We start from the raw sequence: 9,508 nt of genomic DNA, 5'->3' as shown, positions 1-9,508 counted from the left end.
ATCACTGCTTCTCATTCCCAATTATTGGCTGACAAAATCCTCCGAAACTACCCAACAGCATCTCATAATAGTCTGTTGTGTGTAGAAGATGAGGTAACTAGCGTGAAGACTTTGAGGGTGAGAATTTACTCTCATTAAAACAGTCTGTTGATTTGAAGCACATTTGACTACGGAACAGAAGGGGAACGCGGAGAGTAAAATTCACGAGTCCTCACTCGGCAGACGTTACAGCACAGACGCACAAGAAAAGTTCCCAAAAGTGATTTAAAGTTGTCATTGTTTTCTTGATTCTCCCCCATGAGGAAACTTTAGTCTTGTATCTGTCGTTATGTGTCATTAAGTTCACAGGAGGCTGTGGTCATTAGGAGGATGCTGTTGCCACGGCGACGCCTCTTTCCTCCCTTACTGTTGTGTGCTCCTGAGGGGGAAATGTGTGTGTGTGAGAGTGCATGTCTGTGTCGACTTGTATGTCTCTGTGAAAGTGTGTCTGTAATTGTGTGTGTGTGTGTGTGTGCTAGTCTTGTCACTAGTCTTACTCCCCAAGTCCTCGTAATCCCGGTTCAGTCCTCAGTCTTAGCTAGGGATGTTATACCGAGCCCTGGTATTAAACTAACCCCGGGGCTGAATGTGTAAAAATTGCAGTATCGATAACGTTCCACGACATTCGAGCCATTTAATGGAAACAGGGATTGGACCGCCAAGGTCCCTCCCTGCTTTTGGCCGCCGCCCAGCTCACAGTGCACCCCTTGACCCCTCCAACAGGTGGTTAAGTTAATTCTAATATTTTTGTTTTGGTGTTTTTCCCACCAAAAAAGTACCGATAAGAATACTGTACCGGATCGATAAATGGTAGTATCTAGTATCTTAACGACACCCATCTCTATTCTTAGTCCGAGTGCTTTTCCAGCCCTAATCCTCCCAGTTCCAATCATCTTCTTGTCAGAGACCTTCTACTCTTTATGTCCCAAGTTCTCCTGATCTAAGTCCTCTTCTAGTCCAGCGCTAGCACTTCAGTTCTTTTCAAGTCCTGTATGCTATAGTGGTGGTCTCGATGTTTGTTTGCGCCTCGTCGTCTTTTCTTTTGCATTGCGAGACCATTATGCGACTAAAAATAGAAATAGAATAAAGCAGAATTCAATGAACGTCTCCTCGGGGATGGGAGGGGGTGAGGGGGATGAAGAGAGAGGATGCTCATATCATCTCGGCAGTGCAAAAAAATATATATATATTGACAGGGAGTGTTGATAAGTAAAAATAACTCAAAGTTAATAATGAATTTGATGTAGACCCAAACGCTTGAACAAACTGTATCCACACGCTATTCCTGGATGCCCAAATATTATCGTAGCGTTAAGACGTGCATTCTTGTCTGTGTGTGTGTGTTTGTACACGTATAAGTAATTCAGGCGTATTGATCACGTGACTTCTTCTTCTTTCTTTTTTTTTTACAAACAAAGTTACGCCCCCTGTTTTCAAACAGATGAGTGCGCACACACAAAAGTCGACAAACATGTTGAACACACACGCGCACACACAAAGAGGCGGAGAAGGAGGTGGGCGGTCCGGGGGGAGGTATTACATGCCTTGGGGAAGGTCCTGAGAGGGGGAGCAGGGCATCCATCACCTGTGTAATAACAAGCCAGCTGCTCAACCTCTCCATGAGCTGAGCGCTGTCTGGCAAAGAAGAAGAGTCTTCGTGAGGAAGCGCAACAAACCTTCCTCCTGATGAGCGCGCGCACCTCCTGCACCGTGTGAGACCTCTGCTGTTAAAACTTCACTCAACGGACCTCTGCCACGATGGCTTCGGGGCAGGCAGCGTGGCTCCCGCTGGCTCGTGCGGCGGCAGTGGGTTGGATGCCGCTGGCCAGCGTGCCCATGCCGGCCGTCCCGCCACAAGGACGCCGCGGGAAGGACAAGGTCCTCATCCTCAACGTGAGTGGAAGTCGATTCCAAACATGGCGGGATACTCTCGAGCGCTACCCTGAAACTCTTCTGGGAAGCTCCGAGAAGGATTTCTTCTTCCAGCAAGAGAGCAGCGAGTTCTTCTTTGACCGCGACCCGAGTTTGTTCCGCTACATCCTGAACTTCTACCAAACCGGAAAGTTGCACTTTCCGCGGCAGGAGTGCATCGCCGCTTTCGACGAGGAGCTCACTTTCTTTGGCATCATCCCGGAGGTGATAGCGGACTGCTGTTATGAGGACTACAAAGACCGGCGGAAGGAGAACCAGGAGCGCCTCGAGGATGACGAGGAGACAGACCCGAGCAACGAGCCCATCGCGGCAGATTTGAACTTCCGGGAGTCCCTGTGGCGAGCCTTTGAGAACCCGCACACGTCCACTATGGCGCTGGTGTTCTATTATGTCACGGGGTTCTTCATTGCTGTGTCCGTCCTCGCCAATGTTCTAGAGACGGTCCCGTGCGGGGCGAGGTTCGTACATGCAAAGTCCACTTCGTGCGGCGAGCGCTACGCTTTGGCCTTCTTCTGCATGGACACAGCCTGCGTGCTGATCTTCACACTTGAGTACGTCCTCCGCCTGGTGGCCGCCCCCAGCCGCTTCAAGTTCGTCAAGAGCGTCATGTCGCTCATCGACGTGGTGGCCATCTTGCCCTACTACATCGGCCTGGTCATGCCCGAGAACGAAGACGTGAGCGGCGCCTTCGTCACGCTTCGGGTGTTCCGCGTCTTCCGGATCTTCAAGTTCTCGCGCCACTCGGCCGGTCTTCGCATCCTGGGCTACACGCTGAAGAGTTGCGCCTCCGAGCTGGGCTTCCTGCTCTTCTCGCTCACCATGGCCATCATCATCTTCGCCACGGTCATGTTCTACGCAGAGAAGAGCTCCAAGGGTTCCGCCTTCACCTCCATCCCCGCCGCCTTCTGGTACACCATCGTCACCATGACCACACTCGGGTAGGTGATGCACACGTTATGGGGCGACACTTCGGTAGGTGATGCTTTGCTTACTTAGTGGTTGGACACTCGCCAACACTGTATAGTTCCGTTCCGTTCCGTCTTCAATCCCGCTTATCCGGGGTCGGGTCGCGGGGGCAGCAGCTTTAGCGGGGAAGCCCAGACTTCCCTCTCCCCAGCCACTTCACCCAGCTCCTCCGACGGGATCCCAAGGCGTTCCCAGGCCAGCCGAGAGACGTATTCTCTCCAGCGTGTCCTGGGTCGTCCCCGGGGCCTCCCGCCGGTAGGACATGGGGAGGTGTTCCCAGGGAGGCGTCCAGGAGGCATCCGAACCAGATGCCCGAGCCACCTCACCTGGTTCCTCTCAATGGTAAATGATACTTCATTTATATCGGGGTTTTCCTCCTCACAATTCGTTCAAAGCGCTTCACATTTTGACTTCTGATGACGCAGCATCAGGAGCAACCGGGGGTAAAGTTTTGCAAACTTTCTGATAAGATCCTCAGGTAAACCATAACAACTTTGTACACTTAGGCAGGTCCTGCTGATACGGTTGTTAAACGGTCCATGTTGATACTGAGGTCCAGTTGGCTCGTGGTGTCAACTGGTGGATGTTGTCATGGTTACGGCAACAAGAAGCGACCTCATCTCAATGCTTTATGTCAGCTGCACCGTGACTTGTGTGTACACACGTGCGTGTCTGTTAGTGTGTATATGTGGATCATGTTTCAGTGATACACCTGCAGATGGGTGTCCACACGCATGGATTATTTAGTCGCACGTCCCATGCTGCGACAGGATCACCCTCCGCACACGTGTTGAAAAAAACAAAACAAATGAAGCCTGATGTGCTGTTCACGCTGCTAATCTAATGAGATGAGGCTCTTTTTTAATTGGTTGCTTAATGAAGAGTTACACAATTACTTGTGGGCTGTGGTATTGCATCATCAGCTTTGTTTCCATGGCAACATCATCCTTGCTTAAGGTAAAGCGCGCGCTGCAAAAGCTTGTGGGCGGGGCCTAGCGTGTGATCACGTGTGTCCAGGTGCGCTCTGAGAGCACCTGATCCCCGTCACCTGGCCGCAACATGTGAACGCGCGCGTATCGCGCAAAAAAACGTTGCATCGCGGTGCACACGTGGCGTCGTGACGTAGTGGGTGATAGTCAAAGATGGCCGCCGGCGTCCCGCTGTAAATAAGAAAGCAGGCTCGTGCACGTTTCCGCTCGAATAGCTTCATAAGTGCGGCGTGCACGTGAACACAACGCGGCCTCAGGCAACTTTTTCCAGAGGTCAGAATAGGTCGCATGCGGCTATTAGTCGAGTTAAAACAAGTCAGAAGTCAAATCATATTTTCGCATTAAGGACTTGAGATTCACTGGAGATATGATGTTTTAAAAAAAAAAAATGTATTACAGTATATGTTATTTTTTTGTTATGGATACATTTTTTGCTATTTTCGTACTGGTTATGATTAGAAAGATTTTATAGATCGTTGTAATCTATAGATTTTTCTATTTAGTGTTATTTTTATAAGGATTTTGATTATATTAAATATATATTAGGATTTTGATTGAATTGGATATATGGATTCTTATGCTTATATTTATTGTAATGAATATGATTAGTTTAATATTTTTATTTTCATCATTGTCATTATTATATAGATTATGACTAGGTTATGATCATATTGATTGTTGTTTATATTTAAAAAAAATTATACTGATTGACATGATTATACTTATTGTTATGAATAAATTGATTACAGCTGAGAAGCGTTAAAAATGTCAGTCTGGATTTTGGAAAGCTGTTTTTGCCACATAATTAGCAAGCGAGAATAAGCGCTGTTCGTTACATTTATTAGCACATGGGTCACAGGTATTCTCCAGTGCCAGGTGTCAGTGGATGTTTGTAAGCATTGGTCTATCAGTCTCACCTCTGATCGGCTTCTCACCTTGTAAAAAAAACACATTTAGTAATTAACTGTGCATGAGCAATGTTCATCATACACAACAGAAACAGGAAGTGGACTAGCTGTCTTCTTCATAAATTCAGAGTGTGGTGCATTCCGTTGTGTCTAAAACAAAGCATGATCTTTGGCTCCCCCATGTGGACGCAGAAGCAACTGCACACATCTCACATGGGTTTTTGTTTGTTTGTTTTGTTTTAAGAAAAAGTCAAGAAGTACAGATTCATGGACTGACCTGATGAATTATGACCTGTTCCTCAGGTACGGTGACATGGTTCCAAAAACCATCATGGGCAAGATTGTGGGTTCCATTTGCTCGCTGAGTGGTGTGCTGGTCATCGCCCTGCCCGTGCCCGTCATCGTGTCCAACTTCAGCCGCATTTACCATCAGAGTCAGCGTGCCGAGAAGAGGCGGGCACAGAAGGTGAGAGCGTGTTGTTAAGCATTTTTCCCGTTTATCTCAAAGAAATTATTGGTTCATTGATTTATTACAAATAGTAAAATATCTAAATAATAGTAAAATAAACCATTTTACAAATACAGTACAGTTAACAATTTGTATTTATTTTCTTAAATAATCGGCAAATCAACCTTATTAATAACAACGATAATGATTTTATTATTAAAATTTACGGATTTTTTTTTTTTTTACGGAATGACCATGTGTCAGTTTAAAAAAAAATCAAATGTTCCAGACGCTTCGATGCTGAACGTGCGCATGTGTTCACAAACAGAAAAGTCATCTGGCTAGAATTCAAGCGGGAAAGAACGAAGGAGCCAGCGCTTACTTGCGTTACAAACTGCTGGCCGACGTTGAGGTACTCGCACGTGACGTTTCTGTAGGGTGTTGCATGCTGGATGCTTCTTGGCTCTTCCGTCAACAGTTTTCTCCTGACTCGAACCCACCACTGAAAGAAACTCTTGAAACTTCTTCTTCCACTACTAAAACCTCTGGGGTGCACTAGTAGAACTCTTAACTAGTAACATTTTTTCCCCACTCCTGCCTTCCGTGACAATACTGCACATTTGTAGGGCAATTTAGCATACGAGAAGAACTACATGTTACTAGCGAAGTCAACTGTGCACTAGTTGACAAGCGCCATGTCATGTGACTGTGACATTGCGTCTGTGTGTCCTGAAGGCGTCCAAGGAGGCGGGCCAGGCGCTGCTACACAAGGCCAACGCCAACGCAACCATGGCGCACCATCATCACCACTTGCTACACTGCCTCGAGAAAACTACGGTGAGCTCACTGGCAAATATTTTTTTCTGCTGGGATGCACAAGGGTCAGTCTTAGGGCATCCAAACTTTCAGCTCAGCGATGCCATCGGTAAAGTTGAAGTATCTCCTCGTACCACATGCATGCAGATAATTCTCGGAGTCCTGGACTTGATGTAAATTTATTCTTTAAATGTTAGACTTCATTTACACAGGATTACTTTTGCAGTTGAAATTGTGGGGCTTAATTTTTAGAAAATGCATCTCAAAATAAAATATTAGCTCTTTGACTGCCAAAAACGTTAAATAACGTTTAGTAAAATCCTATGGAGGAGTGCCAAAGACGTTAAAAGACGTTTTTTTTCAAAACAGAGGTGAAACTAACCATTTTCTATTGTTGATTACTGAAAAACGGAATAAGGTAGAAACAAACTTTTTTTTCTGATGAAAGATGAGAGTCCAATCTTTCATTTGGTAGTATGTGTGTTTCCATAGTCCAAACACGTAATTTTCTGTGGACTTTGAAAGATCAGTCAAAAATGCTTAAATCGGCTGGCACCCACGGCATCCCTTTTCTGAAAACGTCTGGCAGTCAAAGAGTTAAGGGTTATTTTTTTCCCATACGCACAAAAAAAACCTTATTATTATATATATATATATATTATATAATATATATATATATATATATATATATATTATATTATATATTAAACTAATATTATTACAATATAACCTTTCCCTTTAATCTAGGAGTTTTTCTCTTAAAAAAATAGAACTTCTCGTTAACTCTTTCAACACGTACAGATAGTAATGCTAATAAACAAATTAATAAAATTGTAGCCACCACATAATACAAAAACATTATATGTAGCCTAAATATATGGCAGTTTATTACTATTATTTATATAATATGACGACCGAAACATAACATTTTTAAATAAAATACGTCGTACTCACCAGAAAGGCTAATTATTTATCGACAGTCCATTCTCTTTTGCTAGCAACAGTTCAAGCTAGCTGCTAGCGAGTTGTTGCCGCTCATCAGTGGCGAGTAAATCCTTTACCGGGTGCAAACCAGCCAACGTCTAGTTTAACTTGAAAGGTCCGCCTAGAAAATAAAGAAATGATTAGCAATGTCCGATATTTGTTTTCTTCTGTTACGTCAGCAGATGTACAGTAACTAAAGAATCACACTCGAGTAGCTCTAATCAACCAATCAGAGCAGAAGTCGGACAAAATCTGAAATCTGATTGGTTAAGAAAATACATCAATTCCTGCGTTGTGTGTTTGGGCAGGTTTTATGCAACACTCACATTGAAGCTGAGATTTGATTGGACCCCCCCAAAAAAATTGTCCAATCAGATGCAAGATATCGTTTGCGGGTTAATTAAAAAAAAAAAAAAAACACACAAACAAACAAAGTTTATGTATCTTTTTCTGAGGGAAGAAATACAGTTTCACTCTAATAAGATTGCAACATTTGTTATGAAAAATTATTTTCTAAAAGGCACAACTGTACATATCCACATCTGGAGGCATGCATTCTTTCTTGTAAGATTATTTTCATATAATTATTCGTTGTTGTTTTTTTTTAATTGACTCACTTGTTTTTTACTTTCTTTTTGTTGTCAACATATACAAATGAATGGATCAGAACTTGCACTTTGTCGACCGCACGTCATTGGAGTGGAACTCCGAGGATGCCTTGTTGAAACAGGCCCGTTCTCGCTCGTCCTCTTCTTCTTTCTCATCTACCTCGCCACCCACTTTAACGTCCTGCTGTGCCCACACCAAACAAAGACATTTGGACCCACGCAAGTCCAACACTGGCACCACTCAAGCTCCGCAACGACCACAGAGGTAAAACTGTATGAAAAGCCGCCTTTTTAATATCCAGATGAATGCCCATGTGCTAGTATGCTCTTAAGAATGGAAGCATGCAGGCCATGAGTTAGCAAAGCCTCCCCAAACCATGAGTGCCGCTCTACCATACAATCGGAAGAGGAAGAAAGTTTTGATGACATTTCCATATATTCATTTGACCTCCGGTTGGCTGCTTCCTGACTTTGACGGACATCATCCGACTTCTCTCCGCAGTCGCTCCAGTCTGAACGCCAAACTGGAGGAAGCCGTCCCCCTCAATCTTGAAGGGCCTTGGGTTGCGGCGGCCGCCATCGGTAGTGTACCGCCGCCCGCCACCGCGCCCCAAGGCGACCTCTCCCAGACCTCCAAGAAAGTCCACGTTTCGGAGCTCTGAACACTGTCGTGAAAGTAAGCCGAGCAACAACAAAGGAGAAAGCTCAAATTTGTGGCTTTTGCGTGCTAATGCTAGCGCTAATGAGCTTAGCACAAAGACGACTGACGCGCTGTACGGTATTAATGCTACCTACCGAGCTAATAATCAACTCATAGTTCAGGTGCTTTTTTTTTTTTAAATGCTAAGCTATCTGCTAGCCTCGTTCAGGACAGCAGCTTCTCAGGTTTGAATACAAGATTAAGTTTCACAGCAGAGGCGCTTTCAAAGATGCCTGACACTTTATTTGTTCATTTATTGATTTGTTAGCATGAAGTGTGACACCTCTGAGAAGAAATTTGAGCGTTTATTCGATATACTTCATATCCAGCTTAAACAACTTTGGAATACGAGGGCAGTGAGTTAACATCTGTGCGCTAATACGAGTAGTGAAACCCTCACCCTCGCCGATGATATTGCTGAGAAGAAGTATGCAGAGCGTTAAATACTTAGATCCCTAAGATTGTACCGTGTGGAACACCACGGGAAAGCCTTTGCCTACATACACACAGTATCGGGCAGCAGCCCTAGCGAGAAAGACAACCAAAGTTGTTTGGAAAGAACGTAACGCCAACGCTGTCAACGCCACTTCCCAGTTGTGAAGTTTGGTTGAAGGGTGCTTTGCTAACTCAAGGCCTGGATGCATTGCTATCATCGTTTAAAATCGTTTATGTATAACTTGTTGTTTCAAGTGTCAAGAATACTGATGATTTTGTGTCAATATGCAAAGTTAAGCTTCCTCGTGCATCCCATCATGCATCACTTTTCTAATTCAACATGTTCCTTTGTCAAACCTCATAATAATTCCGATGATTATAATATTTGTATTTTTTGTGGATTTGTGGCATGTAGAAGGAGCGAGAGATGATTGACAGTGTGTGCCGTGTTGTAACAAATCCCGTTATAGAAAATAAAAGCCCTCATTTGTCTCAGGAAGAACGGGCGGGTCCCGACTGTTATTAATGCGCTGAGCTTGTCCAGTTGGTTTCCCCTCCGCTCGCTTCCTTTGTCAACTTTAACCCCTGGGAACATTCCTTAGCAAAAGGAAATGAACACAAAGACAGCATTGCCATGACAACGGCAGAACCATCTCAAATGTTTCTAATCCGCCCCACTGAGA

The 9,508-nt window shown here is 44.5% G+C and overlaps 1 protein-coding gene across 2 annotated transcripts; it reads left to right on the top strand.

Annotated features, from left to right (window-relative positions):
• Positions 1-1,641: 1,641 nt before the first annotated feature.
• Positions 1,642-9,394, top strand: LOC144035702 (A-type voltage-gated potassium channel KCND2-like). 2 transcript variants are annotated; one of them, XM_077545640.1, is made up of 6 exons: positions 1,642-2,909; positions 5,138-5,300; positions 5,611-5,694; positions 6,018-6,119; positions 7,750-7,955; positions 8,193-9,394. In XM_077545640.1, exons 1-6 carry the CDS (start codon positions 1,798-1,800, stop codon positions 8,350-8,352), a joined length of 1,827 nt encoding a protein of 608 aa, XP_077401766.1. In that variant the 5' UTR covers positions 1,642-1,797; the 3' UTR covers positions 8,353-9,394. The 2 variants fall into 2 exon arrangements, with proteins under 2 accessions (XP_077401766.1, XP_077401767.1); XM_077545641.1 differs by lacking the exon at positions 5,611-5,694.
• The last annotated feature ends 114 nt before the right edge of the window (positions 9,395-9,508 follow it).

This window comes from Vanacampus margaritifer, chromosome 15, assembly GCF_051991255.1.
Source record: "Vanacampus margaritifer isolate UIUO_Vmar chromosome 15, RoL_Vmar_1.0, whole genome shotgun sequence".
NCBI classification, from domain to species: domain Eukaryota; kingdom Metazoa; phylum Chordata; class Actinopteri; order Syngnathiformes; family Syngnathidae; genus Vanacampus; species Vanacampus margaritifer.
This window is presented reverse-complemented; position numbering and strand designations above follow the sequence as displayed.